General features: G+C 41.4%; 1 protein-coding gene across 4 annotated transcripts; it reads left to right on the forward strand.

Annotated features, from left to right (window-relative positions):
* The first annotated feature begins 6633 nt into the window (after positions 1–6633).
* On the forward strand, positions 6634–13756 carry CLN8 (CLN8 transmembrane ER and ERGIC protein). Of its 4 annotated transcripts, none has more exons than XM_058021179.1 (4): positions 6634–6778; positions 7498–7570; positions 8033–8671; positions 9123–13756. In XM_058021179.1, the coding sequence occupies exons 3-4, from the start codon at positions 8084–8086 to the stop codon at positions 9435–9437; spliced, it is 903 nt and encodes a 300-aa protein (XP_057877162.1). In that variant the 5' UTR covers positions 6634–6778; positions 7498–7570; positions 8033–8083; the 3' UTR covers positions 9438–13756. The 4 variants fall into 4 exon arrangements, with proteins under 4 accessions (XP_057877162.1, XP_057877164.1, XP_057877165.1 ...); XM_058021181.1 differs by having other exon boundaries at positions 6634–6740; XM_058021182.1 differs by lacking the exon at positions 7498–7570.
* The last annotated feature ends 3887 nt before the right edge of the window (positions 13757–17643 follow it).

A 17643-nucleotide genomic window follows, 5' to 3' on the forward strand; every position in this document is an offset into this window, starting at 1 on the left:
TAGGGCCATTGTTTTCTCTAGCTTGTATAAGCAGGTATCACTTTTCTGTCAATTCACAAACACAGCAACTTCAGTTCAGTCCAGACAGTCACCTTTATAGGAAAAAAATGTACTCTGATTACAATGAAGACCTTTACTATAACTTTCATAGGGGCTTTTCCTTTATTAACATAATTGATTGCAAAATGATGTGTTGGAAGACATAAGAAGGCTAAGCATCAGTTAAATGTTCACAGAATGAGGATTCTTTTTTCAAGAACAAGAAAACCAGCTGACTTCCCATTTAGGGAAGTTGTCAAGTTCTGTGGAAGTGAGAAGATAGTGCCTAGTAAGAACTTAATCATTTCACTGAGGGCTGCTTTATTTAGGAGTCGATCAGTGTGAAGCTGTAAACTTATGCTGAATATATTCTAATTTTCCTTGTGCTGTATTGTCAAGCGCCTAAGCCTTCTGAAATAAATGGATGGAGCAGAAAACAACACTCATCCCCAACACACTGAACACATGTAGTGAAGAGATAGAGTGTTGTGCTGTAGCATCATCATTTCCAGAGGAAGAAGGGTGGGTATATAGCTGAGCCCAGTTTAGCCTTCAGACCACTAAAAGCTGTCTCCTTTCATAGCTCACAGCTCACCAGCAGGGCCATGTCACAGCACTGCCCTTTGAACCTGACAAAATATTTACACATAGATTTAATAGATTACAGCCTCAGTCCACAAAGACTTACTTGTGCACTGTGAGGAATCCCACTGAAATATTGATAAAGTTGGGTGTCAACTTTTCTGAGAAAAAAGCTTGAAAAACTTGTTCATGATTCTGAGTGGCCATTATGAATCAAAAAATCAAATTGTTTTGAGAGAAGCAAGGTAAAGGAAATTTGTTTCCTGTGATTTTTCCATCAGAAATTTCTCTCATAACTTGTTATTCTCACTGGTCTTCTGCCTTCTTTAGCCATTTCCAGAATGAGCTGCCCCTGTGTGTGAATCTGGTGATGTGATGTTGAGTTTGGGCTATCTCTGTAATTGATGTTACAGGACAAAAAACTCTTGTTTTGTGATGTAGCCTTTCTTTTCACAGGGTACTAACTGGGAGTTCCTTTCTACTGATTTCTATGAAACTTTTCAGATCATATTTACTTTGAATGAAACCAGGCAACTGGTTCAAAACATAATATAAAAATCTCTTGTGAGCTGATGTGCAAAGGGTAAGATTACATAAAACCTCATTTCTTTAAAATGTTATTATTTGTTAATCATATGTTTTCCTCTAAATTTCCTTAAAATACTCTAAAGGCTACTACAATGGGTTTTATCCATAACCAGCTATGGTTTATTTCAGTGAGGTTTTCATTAGGCTTGCAAGAAAGAGGAGAGGATAACTTGGCAGAAAATTCTCTGATGTCGCAGACATTTTTTCACAGAAATCCTTTCTTTCAGATTTCTGTGTCTTCTGGAGGGCAGAGGCCTCAGAAGAGAATGTAAACAATTGTTATCAGCTGCTGTGGAATGCGATAGGATGCACCTATTTTGATTGGTGATTGGTTCATGTTCCCATGTTAATAATTAAGGGCCAATCACAAGGAACAAGCTAGGGACAGAGTCCTTGGACACAACTTTGTTAGAGATTCTTTTCTTTCTATTCTTAGCCTAGCAGCTCTGCAAACCTCTCTCTTTATCCTATTTAGTATAGTTATAATGCATTATATATCATATATCAATAAATCCAGCCTTCTGATCAAGAAACAAGATTCTCGTCTCTCTCTCACCAGCAGCGACCCACTCAGGACGCTGTAATACTCTAACACATGTTCCTTCTCACCCCTGAAATACATTATTTTCCCTCTGTGAATATGATTTGTGAATGAAAGGCCTTAAATCTTACCTTTCACATTAAACTATGTCATGAACCTACTGCAGTATGCAAGAGTCCAGCAAAACAGTGAAAAGGCCAGTTTACTCAAAGTGGAAATTTGGGAAGAATGGAATACAAAGAAATGGGAAAAGCCCACACAGGGTCTGACCACAAACTGGTATAAATCAGTTCAGTGGTCGTGTGATGGATGATGCCTTCTGTTTCAGCACATCACACCAATGTAGTAAATAGCAGACTGATGAAAGCTCTAGGCTCATTTAACACTGACAGATTTGTGGCAGACATGAAATACTTGACTCCTGACCACTGCATGTAAACCTAGCTTTAAGGAGAAAGGAGGTATTAGGGAGATTTTGTAGCTCCACAGGCTTAGTTAAATGAAAATCTGTATTAAGGATTAAAAGAGACAATGTAACTGCTGTTTACTAACATTAATATGTATAGAATTTATTTTTAGAAATTCATTAAGTAAATGGTAAGAATCTTCTTATTCTAAACAAATTTAAATAGACTAAATTTAAAAAAAAATCCATCTTTTGCAGGTCTAGAGTAACCTGCAATAAAAGCAGCATGTTCACACCTGTTGCTTTAAACATACATTTTTTCCAACTATTCCTAGCAAAATGCTGTAATAAAAAATTATTTTCCTTTTAATTTCTAAGATTTATTCTAATTGTAATTGTCACATAGTACTGCTATTTGTGAAATAACTGAACGTTTCCACTTGGGATCAAGCTGAAAACAAGAAAAAAAAATGATGACCTTCCATCTTCTTTACTTCTTATGGGCTGCTTATTGCGAGAAACCATTTAAGCTGTTCGGAATCTTCTTACTATGATGGATTTGCTGTCATTTTGCTGAAATCCTCAAAATTAAACTTGTCATGTTACTGACTGAGGCCACAGAAATGTTCCTCATTTCTGCCTACTGTTGCCACACAGTAATTGTACGGTCCTTAATTTCACCTTGGATAATTTTTACAGTAACTGTAGCTGTCTACACATAAAAGATGTCTGAGGAGATACCTGGGATCTAACCCTTGCTAGAGACCCACTGGTAAGCCCACCACTGGCTGCTCTCATTTGACAAACACCATTTTACTTGCTGGTAAATCCCCTAGTTTCTATTCAGGTGAGACTACTTGAAGCTTAATAAAGCTCCAGAATGATAAGCATGTATTCCAGGAGACAGACACAGTCTTTTCCTTTGATACCTGAAGAGACACTGGATGGAACTGTGTGAGAAAGGAGAAAGAAGGACTAGACATTCTGGGTCAACCTGAAACACCAGTTAAGACTAACCTTCATGACTACAGCTGTGAAGCAACAGCATAAATACTAAGGCAGAATAACTTGTTCCAGCAAACATTGTTAAGACATGTCGTTTGGTGAGGGAGGAAGAAAAAAGTTCAACTGCAAACCCAAGATCTTATCATCACCTCATGGTACTTACCTGAAGCCAGCCAGAAGCAACTGAGGAACTTAAGTCCAGGACTGAATACAGTTAGTATTATTCTTACTTTTTATTCTTATGGTGTAAAACTAGGTGACACCAGTGATACTGGGCAGCAGAAGGGGAAGATCCTCAGACAGGACCATAAAGAGGCATTGACTAGACAGAGGTAGTGAAGAGAGGGAGAAAAACCCAAAGATTAAATATATTTAAGCAATGACTCAACAGACATGCTTACGGTGCACAGAATATAAAGGGAAGCTTGCAAAACAGAAAGAGACTAAGAAGTCTGGTATGGACTTAAAGAGACAAAGAAGAGGTAAAACTGCAATGGGTTATTCACAGATAAACTATAGAGCCAGCAGGAGAGAGAATTTCAGATTCAGATAAATTCATGACACAAATGGTTGGACCAAGCAGGAGAGACCTTGAGAGTGTCTTGTATTAAAATAGAAATAAATTAGGATTAGAAAAAAAAGGAGAGGGTATCTTGCCTTAAATTGAATTAAAAGAATGAGAAAAGAAGAAATAGCAAATGAATAATTGCCCAAAGGCTGTCTTTGGTGTGATCCAACCAAGCAGTAGACAAGGAACAGCCAAATGTCACAGGTTTGGCATGGGAATGAGTAATATCCTGAACTTTGTCAACATGTAACAGAGCTTTTGGAGTGAAACTGAGCTATCCAACACTACTCAACAGTGGTTGTATACCTCCAGCATTTTCATGGAATGTTCACAAACAGAAATGGGGGATAACCTTGAGTGGGACTGAGTAAAGAATCTCTGTTTTTTTCTATATCACTTCCATTATCTGGAAAGATTCAAGCAGGCAGGCATAGCTGGTAGCTCAAAGTGTAGATGGTCAGCAAATCTGAACTGTTTAAAATTTCGAGACAATCACGTGTTTCAAGGCAACTATTTTCACTGTCTGTTCTGAAGCATAAGGAGTTGATTAATTTATTTAAAACTGACTATAAGTGAAATGCAAAAAGAGTTTGTGCAGATCTCCCAGTACTGAGGAAAGCATAGCAGTCTAGGTAGATGAACATGTTATGCAATGTAAAGATATTCTGGATCCATGGCACACACGAAAGCCTTGTAATACAGGTTTTCTAAAAAAAGTCAAGTATACTTCCTACTAGCTAAGAGGAAAAAGGCCTTAAATAAGCATGTTCAAAGTGCTCAGTTTAACAATTGTGATTTGCATCTAGGAATACTGCATAAGTACTTGTTGGACAAGAATCAGAAGAACTTTGAGAGTGTGTGTAAAGCATTGAAAAAACCAAGATTACACATTTGGTATTGCCACAGCGTTCCTTGAGGCAAGCATGCAGTCAGCCTCCCACAGACTTAAACCAAAGCTCTCACAATTAGTAGTAAATCTCCCATAGATTTGAACCCAGATTGTAGATTAGTAGGTGAAGAAGGCGTAAATTTCAGTTTGGAAAGAGAATTCAAGAAGCATGTCACGGAAATACAGGATTACATGACAGGTCAAAACAAGTTGTACATATATGCATGAATCAATGTCTGTAAACGTGTGAGCTTTTCTAAAACTTTGGGAGCAGAGGGCTAAAGCATTTTAAGGAGTCAGTGAGGTCTTGGCTTTTAAATCGGCAGTAGACTTTTTATCCTCTGTTAGGAAGATTACCAGCTCAGGTTTTATTCATGATCATATGACTTCAACATACACTGACTACAAGTGTTTGGTACTCTGGAATTAAAATATAAATGAAAATAACCTTAGGCAGTAACTTGAGTTCCTTCATATGCTACTTGAAGGATGACAAAGAGCTATAAAATGATCAGGGAATAGCCTCAACAGGCAGGTTTTCTTCCAATCTCCATCCCTTTTCTTTTGCTACAGATAACTTCTGGCCCCATCACACCATGTTTCCTCAGACAGAAACATCCCCTCTGCTGCTACTTCAAAAGGCAGAATTCAGAGTGGCTTATTGTGGACTTTTCTGCCATTACATGTCCAAGGCAAATGTTTACAGGAGAAACAGTTTTCTGCAATGGATGGATTAATTTGATTATAGGTTTGAAACTCCTTTCTCGACTTGGTCCTAAACCACATAAGTCACTGTGAATGGCAATGGAAGCACAGGTTGGCCATATTCTGTATTCCCACCACTTACACATAAAATCCTACTGCAGATGTCCTGCAGTCTCTGCACAGACAGTAGGCTCTCCTCTCACTGAAGATGTCACTGGCTGGCCTTGTGTCCCCATACCCATCTCCCAAGCCTACCTTTTAGGGGCTCTCACACCTCCGAGAGGGGTCTAGTCTGCCTCTGGAAGCACAGGGAGCAGGAGAAGGACTGGGACCATGACACTTTGACTTGGGGAATAATGAAAACAAAAATGTTAAAACTAAAGACATTTTCAACTATCATCAGGTACCTGTGTATTTGTAAATAAAAAGGAGCTACTGATTTGATACCACATGCAGTATTTAATTATTGCTATGACACTAAGGTATGCTAAGGTTCACCTGAACTAACTAGTACTTGTCTAAAGAGTTCCTGGGAATTGGGCATGCGTGCATTTGAAGCAGGGTTTGAAAAACCCAGTTTTCCACAGAGAATGGCAGCACTTCCCTCTCCCTGTCTGGAAACCAAGAACCTGTCAGACTGCCGGTGCAGATTTTCCAGCGCTGGTCTCTCATCATACGTAGACCCAGGTTAGGATTTCAGCTGTTCTAGGCCAATCTTCCATGTGACAGAAGTTGTGGTTTGATTTTGTCTCTTTTGGTCGCCTTTTTGAGGAATCACCTGATTCGTTGTGGGACTGAGCGTTTCCCTGGCAAAATCCAGGGTCCCTGCCAGTCTCTGCTGTTGAAGACAAAGTACACCAGGGTGCGGGGCTGTCACACGGCCGAGGAACCCTCCCGGGGCAGTTTCAGTGACCGCGGGAGATTCACCCTGACTCACTGGGATGACAACATGAGCTGTCACAAATATGAAGAGAATCATGTAGCAGAACACCATTGACATCCATTTCATAACTTGCTGTCTTTAATGAAACTGGATAATTATAGCTAAGTGCTGGCTATGCCACCGCTGATATTTGTGTTTTACATCGATCTCGCTGAGCAGGCGTCGCCCTCTCCGCGGAGGCGGCGCTCAGCGCTGCCCTCAGGCGCAGAAAGGCGCCTCTCAAACAGGCTCCCCCTGCCCGAGTGGTACGGCCGCGCCTCCCTCCCCCGTCCCGCCGCGCCCGGTGGTTGCTGCTGACGGTGGCGCGTGCGCAGAGAGCGCCCGGTGGCGGCGGGCGGTGCTGAGGGACCGGCGGGTCGAGCCGGGTCGGGGCCTCCCCAGGCGGGTCGGACCGGGCCGGGAGCTCCTGGGGGAACGGGCAGGGCAGTCCCGGAGCCGGGAAGGGCCGTCCCGTCACTGCGGGCAGCGCTGTGGGTGAGGAGCGGGGTTTGTGCGTCGGAGCCGGTACCCAGGTGTGCGTGAGGGGCTCGGCGGCCCCGGGGGCTGGGGAAGGTTACGAGGGGCGTCGGTGCCGTGTCTGTGCGGCGCCGGAGGAGCTGGCACGGCCCGGCTAGAGCCAGGGCTTGCGGCAGTGGGTCGCTGTTCAGGGCCTGGTCCTGCTGTGGGGTTGGGGTGTTTTGCCCTGGTTTTCCGTGAGGACAGTGGGAGGGCTGCTGGGACTTAGAGTCGGTCTCTAGCCGTGATGCCGCGGGGTGAGGAAGGGCCTTCGGGGCTCCCGGCCATGCCCTCCTTGTAGCGGGCACCTGCGGGCAAGGGGCAGGGCGAGTAGGGCAGCGCGGGTACGGTGGTGGCGGCATTTGCTGTCTGCTGAAGCACGGCGGGAGCTCTCGCCCTGCCCTCGGTGGTCTTGGTGGCCTTTTCGCTTGCGTTCACCTGAGTCCAAACGCACAGTGGTGCTCAGCACTCACAGGCTGCGGCGGGGGTGGTGGTCGTGCTCATATCACCTACATGGTTCATCAAACGAGCTGGAGTTCAAATATTTCAGTATTATCTGGCTTTTCCCTCCCCACAAGCCTTTGTTTTTGAACTACGGTGTGTTCAGGAAGTTTCAGACAACTCGAGGCACTTAATGCTGGGCTGTTCAGCTAATTACACTGATGTTGCTAATAATATGTAAGAGTGTTGCTTGTCTGCATTCCATACTCTTTTTCCATTTTTTTTTTTTTTTCAGAAAGAGGCTTAATGTTCAGAAACTGATTGCAGAGTCTTGTTTTGAGCCATGATCATTACAGCCCCTTTTCGCTGTAAGTGGTCCCCCTTACTGCATTAGTTTTCTGTGGTTTTATATCTTGGATCTGTATTTGAGATTCTGAATTGCACCCAAAGCTATAGCAAATGCTGTAAAATCAGTGTGGGAAAAGCAGGGGAGTAGGACAATAACTGTGCAATGCTGTTGAAATAAAAGTTTCATAAGCAACAAAACAGGGTTTGCTTCTTGTATTTTCTTTTCCTCTTTCTTGCCTTTCTACTTGACCCTCTTCTGCTTTTGCTTCAGTGCATTACTTTGAACTAGTAGGGACTTCACGGGCCAGTTGGCAATCTTGTTGCTTATGTTTTTTTATCTGTCTCCCTGTCTTTGGGATGACTGTGCCTAATAGCAGCAGGACCAAAGTCATAACTGCAGTGGATGTGAGCCCTCTATGGTTTTGAGTCTATATATATGAGCGTACTTCAAAATTCATTAAATGTTTTTATCCTTGTTCCAGATGGAAGAGTTCATGCTTACTGGTTTGCATAATAGCAGAGGCTAAATAGGCATGAAGGAGACTATAGTGGGGATGAGAAGTGTCCAGAGAGAAGAAATGAATCCTACAAATGATGATCCAGTGTTTGGGACTGTTTTTGACTGGGACTATCTCTTATGGGAAATTCGTTTGACATTTTTAGCTGCTGGTTTTTTTATCTACTTGGGAGTATTTCTTCTGTCTCACTGGTTGTCTTCCTGGAGAAGTACCACTTACCGTGCCTTGTCTGCAAAGGAGAAGGTGTTCTGGAATATGGCAGTCACACGAGGTGTCTTTGGACTTCAGAGTTGTGTTGCTGGGTTATGGGCTTTGCTCATAGATCCTGTTTTTTATGCTGACAAAGTCTATTCACAGCAAAAGTGGAGTTGGTTTAACTGTTTAATAGCAGCTGGATTTTTCTTGCTTGAAAATGTAGCAGTTCACGTGTCCAACATTATTTTTAGAACATTTGATGTCTTCTTAGTAGTTCACCATTTACTTGCTTTTGGTGGCTTGGCTGGTTTAGTAATTAATGTGACATCTGGACACTATCTGCCTTTGATGGGAATGTTGCTGGAGATGAGTACTCCCTCAACATGCATTTCCTGGATGCTTCTGAAGGTAAGAATGTGATAATTTCAGATTATGTTTGCTACAGTTTTCACGTGTTTCACTTGTCCGTAGATAATTTTCAGATTATGTTTGTAACAGTTTTCACGTGTTTCACTTGTCCGTAGATAATCTGTGAGGTTTGTTGGGATAGTTTTTCATCAAAACTGCATTTACCCAACTGGTACCCGTGTTATTGTCATACCTGCCTTGTCATCATGGCACTTGTGCAGGCCTCCAGGTCGGTTTGTGTGCTGCTGTGTGCACAGTGGGCTGGTATAGATCCATACCAAGTTTAGGATTCCATTATATATATGTGAGTAACATTGCACTACGAGGAAAAAATGCCCGAGAGTGTTTGTATATGAAAGCTGGGTATTTGTATTAGTTCTGTAGATTCCTCAGTTCCTTATCTTGAAGCAACAGTTTCACTTCTGCATACTTTGTGTTCTTGTTTTTCCAGGCTGGCCGTGCTAACACCTTTTTCTGGAAGGCAAACCAGTGGGTGATGATCCATCTGTTCCACTGCCGCATGATTCTTACCTACCACATGTGGTGGGTGTGCATTTTCAACTGGAGTTCCATTGTAGAAAACCTGGGACTTCTTCACTTTATTGTTTTGTTCTCGGGATTATTTGCTGTTACACTAATACTTAACCCATACTGGACATACAAAAAAACTCAGCAACTCCTCAGCCCAACTGACTGGAACTTTGAAAATAAAGCAGTGGAAAATGGAAAATTGAATGGTGAAACACATGAAAAGAAGAGGATATAGCACTTAAACAGTAGTTTCCCAGCAGGGTAACAGAAGAATACAATGCAAAGCCATTCTTTGCACGTGAAGTAGATTTTGCAAGAAGCTTATTGATGCAGTGACTCGTTGCTGGTAGCACTCTGAGTGCATCACAAGTGTTGAAAAGCATTGTTTGTGTTTATTATGTGTATACATATAAGAACTTCAACCCTCATTATGAATTACATCAACAATTTGTCAGGTTGGACAGTATTTCATAATTTAGCAGTGATGTGCTCCCTAGTGCATGGTTTTTTTCCTAATGCTTCAAAGTGGCTTTACAGTAAGTCATCTATTAAGCTCAGCTTGAATCAAGTTTAGCTTGAATCCTATTTAACATATGGTAGAGATACTGAAAATTATGTTAAATTGTGTATTAAGATCAATTATGATCCAAGTTAGGTATGCATGGGTACCTAATTCCCGTGCCAGTGAATCATTCCAAGTGGCAGAACTGGTCAGTGGCAGAATGCAGTCGTGGCCCAGGTTTGGGTTTTTTTGTTGGTTGGTTTCTGGGTTTGGGATTTTTTGGGTATTGTTTTTTGTTCTTTTTTTCTTTTAAGCACACTTAAGAAACAAGGAAAATAATTGAGGGTTTGCTGTCAAAGTTGTTGTTTCCAGGTTGCCCTCAGTATGGGAGGAGTTTATATCCACCAAAACCATCCATGTGGAGATGCACGCATTTGCCACATGTGGGGTTTGGTAGATAATCATAGTGGCCCCTTCTGGACTTTAAATCAATGAAATACAAGTGCTAACACCAGAAGGTGACTCTGTGTCATCCTTGAAAAAAATGCTGCTTGATTAGTAAAATTATTTTGTTTGTATGTCCCGTGTGAGGGGTCATGCAGTTTGTTCACTAGTGCTTCTGTTAGGGTTCCTCTCATTTTTGGGAATGCACTTAGTTTCAGATGGTTTCAGAATCTGAGGTGATTCCTTGATGGAGGAAAGCCTGTATCACCCCCTGCAGGAGTTTGGTTGGTTTAATATTTTTATTTAACTTTAAAGAACATACCAAGCAACACTAACAATCCTTTGCACTTTATCTGCCACATCACAAAAATCTTTCCTTTACCTGAGAAACTGGGTTGCTCTTTAGATAGGGACGAATGGTGACTGATGTTCTCCCACTTGAGATGCTGGTTTGATGGTTCCTGGATAAAGATCCCGATAGAAGACAGTGACACCTAGTGGTAGGAGAATGACGGGGTATTCGTTTTGGTGCCCGGAACAAATGAGATTTTAAAAAGTGGTTAATTGGAACTCTGTGTAACATGACTGCTACACAGATTTATTTCCCAAAGCATTAAGACTGCCCAAGCTGTGAAGAATTTTACATCAAGCAATTTTACATCATCTCTACAATTAGAGACTGTGTGAACTGATCTGTGGTGGAGCATATTGTTTTAAATGTATGAGGGAAGCAGACTTTGGTGTAAACAGCCCCATTTTGGTGGGAATGTCTTTCATTTGTTCTGATTGAAAGGAGTTGGGTTGCTGTGTTCCCTAATTCACTCTGTGTGAGCTGAGAGTTGAACTGCTGTTCTGTGATGGGGAGCAATCTTCTTTCTTTAGGTCACAAATACATAGGCAGATCTTGTTGATAATGATGAAGTGGTGACTATCTGAAGTTGCCCATTCAAAACCAGGCTGAGAGGATCACAGTAATTTTACACAGCAACCCTGTCTGATATTGTGCTGCTATTTAATAGATAAAATCTAAATTTGGAGCAATCTTATTTTTAAGCTGGGCAGAATGAAGTTGCAGTGTTGCCTGCCTGGGCACCATCCTATGGTAAAAAGGGTTCTCAGAAGTTTGAAATGGTGTACCTGTCTGAAGCAGTTGTATGTGGGAGAGTAATGTTAAAAGCACTTTGGAAGAAACCAGAGGGATGAATTCCTTGGCTATGGAAAAATTATCTGAATGCATATCTTGCAGAATCCAAACCTCACTTGCAGGAGGTCCAGGGAGAAAGGCAGAGAATAAGTCATCAGGTATCAGAATGATGATGTACTCTATGAAGCTTAAAACTTGAAGGTTTGGATTCAATAAAACAAGGTAATAATTTTTAAAATCCCAGCCACAGAATTCTGAAGAATCATAATAGAAAATGGAAACATCAGAAGTTTGGGATGAGTGTGTAATTCTTATAGTGGCTGGCTAAAGAATGTGAAGTCCCTACATGGTAAAATTAAAGAATATGGAGGGTGGGGGTTAGTAGTGAATTGAGATTGAAAAAAGACAGGTGGAAATTTATGTCATAACACCTGATGTCTAAAGTTTAATATTTTATATTATTAATGTGTATAACTTTATTAATTGAATTTTAAATCTTTCATTAAAATTATGTTTTTAACATCATAATGCAGTTTTTTAGTTTGCATCCTAGTTTTTTCACAAAAAGACTGTAAGGGTTTGCATGTCTTAACTATATAATGAATGATACTTTAGAGCCCCTGTGAACCTAAACACTGCTAGACCTGCTAGAACCACAAAGCTGTGCAATAAAGCAAATACAGCACTTATTTTATTTCTGTTGGTTTAAGAGTACTTTACAGTCCAGCTAGGAATACAGCACAGCAAAAATACAGACAACCTTTCTTCTTCATCCTTTTCATGGCCTTTTCATGTGTTGGAGTTACCAGTTCTGTTACAGAGCCTCTTTTTTTATACTTGAGTATAAAAGGACCTTTTATAAGGGCATACAGTGAGTGATGGGACAATGGTAATGACTTTAAACTAAAAGAGGGGAGAGTTAGATTATATTAGGAAGAAATTGTTCCCCATGAGGGTGGTGAGGCACTGGAACAGGTTGCCCAGAGAAATTGTGGATGCCCCATCTCTGGAAGTGTTCAGGGCGAGGTTGAATGGGGGCTTTGAACAACCTGGGGTAGTGGAAGGTGTCCTTGCCTACAGCAGGAGGGTTGGAAGTAGATAATCTGTAAAGTCTCTTCCAATCCCAGACTTCTGGGATTCTTCAGTGTTTATTGACTGCTCCCTTCAGGAGGATTTTCTGGTTTATTATTGTGGAAGTCACATTGCACTGAAACAAGTCAGAGAAAGTTCTTGAACTGAGGGTTTTGGTACCTATAACTAAGTGATCCTTTTCAGCCTAAAGGTAGAGTAGCCATATGTGGTTGTAAATTTTGTTGAAGTGAAATTAATCCCAGTCCTGTTGGGCCTTCTCACAGCCTTATCCACAAACCACAATTTAGAAAAATTCAGTCAGCTTCCATAGTGGTTGGATTGGGTCACAGAGTTTGCTGCTGTGGATTTGGAAAAATTGCATAACATGAATTTGGGTGAATTATTTGTTTGCCAAGGTGACTGCTAGGGACTTGGCTCTGCTTTCTTGTTGAACAAGCTTATTTGAGGAGTGGTGTTCATGTCACCTTTCTGAAGCTTTTTTTTTTTTTTTAAACCCAAACAACAAAAACCCAAATCAGCAAACTGTGGTGGGGATAACGGTGTTCAGTTGATTTGGTTTGGTTTTTTTTTCTTTTTAAAGAAAGGTTTCTGATCTGACGTGCTTGTCCAGTCATCTGGTTCTTACATCTTCATACAACATTCATACATCACAGTTTGTGTTTTCCTCCATTTCTAGCCTATTTCTTTTTCCAAAACTTCTCATTGTTTTCCCCCTTGAACCCACCATTTTTAAATTTTTATTCTTACTTGCAGAACTGGTCATGATCTTGTAGTCACATTACCACTGTGACATTTTTGTCTAGTTGTTTTCAATACGTGCTGTCAGGCCCATCTTCCACTAAATATCCATGTGTAAATCTTTCAGAGTGTTTCTGTGTTTTCCTGATAACATGGATTAAATATTGATGTGATATGTAATTATAAGAAACCTTCTTTAACCTCAGGGAGACTCCCCCTTAAAGTGGATTTAAAAGTATTAAGCAAACTTAAGTCTGCTCTTGTACAATATAATGTTTGTTGAAAAGCATCTTTTCACTGTACATAAATAAAAGTATTTTATTGAATACCTGTCTATTGTGATTTTCATTTCCTGATTAAAATAATGCCTGTTATTTTTTACTTGCTCTTTGTAGCTTAAACAGTTTTTGCAGTGCATGCACTAAAATGATTTATTTTGAAATGCTAAATGTGACAAAGGTAATGTCATATTCATGGAAACAGCTATAAAAATCTTGTAAACCAATGTCCCTTCACCAGCGTTTCATGTGTTATTCCCATAAGCATGTTTGGAACACTAGAAGCTGTGCTATGTGTGTGTATTACAGAATCACAGAATCACAGAAATTCAAGGCTGGAAGAGACCTGTAAGATCATCAAGACCAACCTATGTTCTAACAATTTAACTAGATCATTAAAAACAGTTGAAAAAACATCTCTTGGGGATGACCCTTCTGGTGTTGGGTATTTGAAGTGTGTGGTCCAGTTTTGCATTAGGTTCTGACCGTGAAGACATTTCATTTGGTACCACATGATACTTCATAGTTTAGTATAAGCTACCTTAAATAAACAACAAAAACACGAACAGAAAGACCAGAAACTTGTCCCATTACAAAATAGTAAAATACAGTTCTGAGCATTTCTTTCAGAATGTTTTTCAGGAAATGATTCCTGATGCTTTTTAGATTAGTGAGTCCAAGGAACCCAGCATCATTACTGGTATTTTAATTATTCTTATAAGAATGCACAGTGCAAGCAAGTGGTTGGCTGCCTCTGCAGTAAAGAACCTGAGATTAATTGAAGCAGAAGCAAGACATTCATGTGTACAGCTCCACTGACTGTGAGATGTGTGTGGGTACAGACTGGGACGAGAAGAAGAATGTATAATAGTGTTTGTATAAGTCCTCAATTTTTTTTCTTTTTTTATTTCCTTTTTTTGTTTCTTTTGGTAAATGATCTGTAAGATTAATTTAAATGTTACTGTTTTGCTACTCAGGTGTTTCAGTTAATAGGAAAATACATTCTGCTTGGTAGTGTTAAACATATTCTCAGAAAAATATTGGAGCAGACTTGGGCCAACAATGTTACACAGCAATTACAGTGTTTTGGTCTTGTGTCATTGCACTGTTACTTAAATTGGAACAAAAACTACAAGCAGTGGTCACTAATGAAGTAAACTATGCCCGTTGATGTCATCAGCCCCCAGATGGGTTTCCAGTGTTGGAGGAGACATTTCATGCACTGGATCTGATTGACTAATTGGCATGTCCTGCTAGTGGTGCCACAGAGCAGGAACAAGTGTTTTGCAGCACGTTGTGCCTTCTGCTTTTCCCTAAGTCGCACACTGGTGAGTGGGGTGGAAAGATGATGATACAGCAAAGGCCGTAGCAGACCTTGTTCATAGTTCAAGGTGTCAGGCAGGCCAAGCTTGGAAGGAGTGGGGCCTGCTAGCCTGTCCACAAAAGAGAAAGCAAAGAAATTGGCTGGGGCATTGCTTGCTGCTATTGTGTGTCTGTATTCTGAGAGCCACCTAGGGTCACTTCTGAGTCCTTAGGAATATGACCTGAGCAGAGAGAGTGGAAATTTAATACTTGCTTTGTCAGATACATTACGTCTGGTTTGAAATTTTTATTTCTTCATATGATTGTGGCTGCCTCTGCTCCTTTGCTCACATTAGTGTGCTGTATAAGCTGACAGTGTTTTCACCACTCTGTCCTCAGACATTGTAAAGAATTGTGAGGTTTTAGCATTGGTAATTGATTCTGGCAGCTCCAGGTATTTGCTTGTATTTATATATTCCTATATAGATCTGCAGCTTCCTTCTCTTGCCTTGCTGCTCGTAATGCTAAAAGCAGTTTACCAGTGAACACTGCATTTTGTTACCAAAGTTGTCATTCAAGTTTAAGCATGGGGCATGCAACAAGAAGGGGACAAAATATACCTGATGAAGGACTAATTTTGTAGAAGGTAGAGAGCTGAATTTGCTATGTTTTTGAACCTTGCAGTTCTGCTGTCAGAATCTTTTAAGTGTAAATTAAGGTATCAAATCTATGATACCTTGAGAAACAAAGTCATGCAGACAAACTACAGAAGTATAAAGAGTACTTTTGCATGGAGGTCTGCATAGAGTAGGCATATAGCATCCAACAAGAGCTTGTTCATCTTGTTTTGTGGGTCACATTTACAGGAAGAAAGTGTATCCTGGAAAGCAGCAGTAGCCTTCCTAAGGACTCATCAAGAATTAAATCAGAAAAAAGCTAGGATACTTTCTGGTGAGGGAGATGGAACTGGTTGGTACATTGTATACTGCTGACCAGGTTGTGGTTACATATTGAAGATGTAGTTTTTCTGATGCTATAACTCTTCCTTTTTTCTCTCAGCATTTTGTTGAGTATTACTGTGACACTGGTTGAGGCTAAGTTTAAAAACTTTTTAGGCTAAGCATTATATTGCCCTAGGCTGAAAGAGCCTAAAGTCTATTCTAATTTAAAGTAATTTATTCTTGTGTCATCATTGCCTTTTTATCTTACATAATTATTTCTTACCCCTGGAGACTCTTTTGCATATTCATGCATACAAATCGATCTACTCTTTTGTTTTCCTAATCCATCCTAATACTCTTTGCTTGTCACTTTTCCCACTTGAATTCCTTTTTACTACGTGTTGGCAGCTTAGAGTCGTACATAGTATTTGATATAAAATTTTCTCAGAATCTTGTATTACACTAGTTCCTCCTTTCCTTCCCTGGGAACAGTTCTGCTTTGGCCAAAAGCTGCATTTCTCTTTCAGGGTTGCACGGCCTCAGTGCTTTGTGGTGCTCCTGAGAGGAAATTCACTTAAGTTTTTCCCTTTATCAGCTTCAGAATGAAGAGGCATCAGAGAGCAGTGAAATAACTGAAAGTAGGAATGTTGTGTTATAGAAACAACTTGTGCATATGACTGTTGGGGGTGCAGGTGCCCAGGGCTGGCAACAGTGGCGGCAGCGGGGGCTCCGTGAGGGGAGCCGGGGCTGCCCCAGCTGGACACAGCCAGTTCCGGCTGGACACAGCCAGACACAGCCAGTTCTGGATGGACACAGCCAGTTCCAGCTGGACACAGCCAGTTCCGGCTGGACACAGCCAGACACAGCCAGTTCTGGATGGACACAGCCAGACACAGCCAGTTCTGGATGGACACAGCCAGTTCCAGCTGGACACAGCCAGTTCTGGCTGGACACAGCCAGACACAGCCAGTTCTGGATGGACACAGCCAGTTCCGGCTGGACACAGCCAGTTCTGGCTGGACACAGCCAGTTCCAGCTGGACACAGCCAGTTCTGGATGGACACAGCCAGTTCTGGATGGACACAGCCAGTTCTGGCAGGACACAGCCAGTTCTGGCTGGACACAGCCAGACACAGCCAGTTCCAGCCAGATCCAACTGCCCACTGCAGGGCATGGCTGAGCCATGGCGGGGGCTCCATGGGGAAACACAGGTAAAGAAGGGCAGAAAATGCTGCACAGGAGCGAGGAGAACAAAGTGAAGAAACATCTCTGCAAGCATCAGGTTCAGTGAGGAAGGAGGGGGAGAAGCTGCTCCAGGGCACCAGAGCAGAGTCATCTGCAGCCCATGGAGGGGGCCCTGAAGGAGCAGGTTTATCCTGAAGGACTGCAGCCTGTGGGAAGCACCCACACTAAAGGAGAGGAGAAATGAGAGGAGGAAGAAGCACTGGGAGGAGCTGTTATTGACTGATAACAATCCTGGTTCCCATCCCACTGTGCCCCTTGGGCTGGAGGAGGCCAAGGAGATGGGAATGCAGTGATGTTGAGCCTGGTGTGAGGGAAGAACAGAGAGCGGAGGGTCTTTTTAGTTTTGTCTCTGTTACCATCTCATTTTTAATTTTAATTGACAAAAAATAAAATTTCCCTAAGCTGAGTCTGGCCCATGCCAGTAGTTGCTAAGGGATCTTGTCTTCATTTTGACCTACAAGATTGCCATATTATTTTCTCCCCCAGTCCTGCTGACAAAGGGAAATGAGAGAGCAACTGGGTGAGGGTCTGGTTGCTGGCCAAGGTCAACCCATCACAAGAAGTTATGGCATCAGCTGTACTATCACTTATGTACCACCATGACAACAAGGAGATGATGTAACACAAGGGCTTTGCTCCTGATAAATATTCAAATATAGGAAAATTTATACCTGGTCTATCTGAATTGGCAGTCTGAGAATTTGACTTGCAAATACTCCTTGTAAAAGAAGGAAAGTGAAATGAAATGCATTAAT

Source organism: Melospiza georgiana, chromosome 3, assembly GCF_028018845.1.
Source record: "Melospiza georgiana isolate bMelGeo1 chromosome 3, bMelGeo1.pri, whole genome shotgun sequence".
NCBI classification, from domain to species: domain Eukaryota; kingdom Metazoa; phylum Chordata; class Aves; order Passeriformes; family Passerellidae; genus Melospiza; species Melospiza georgiana.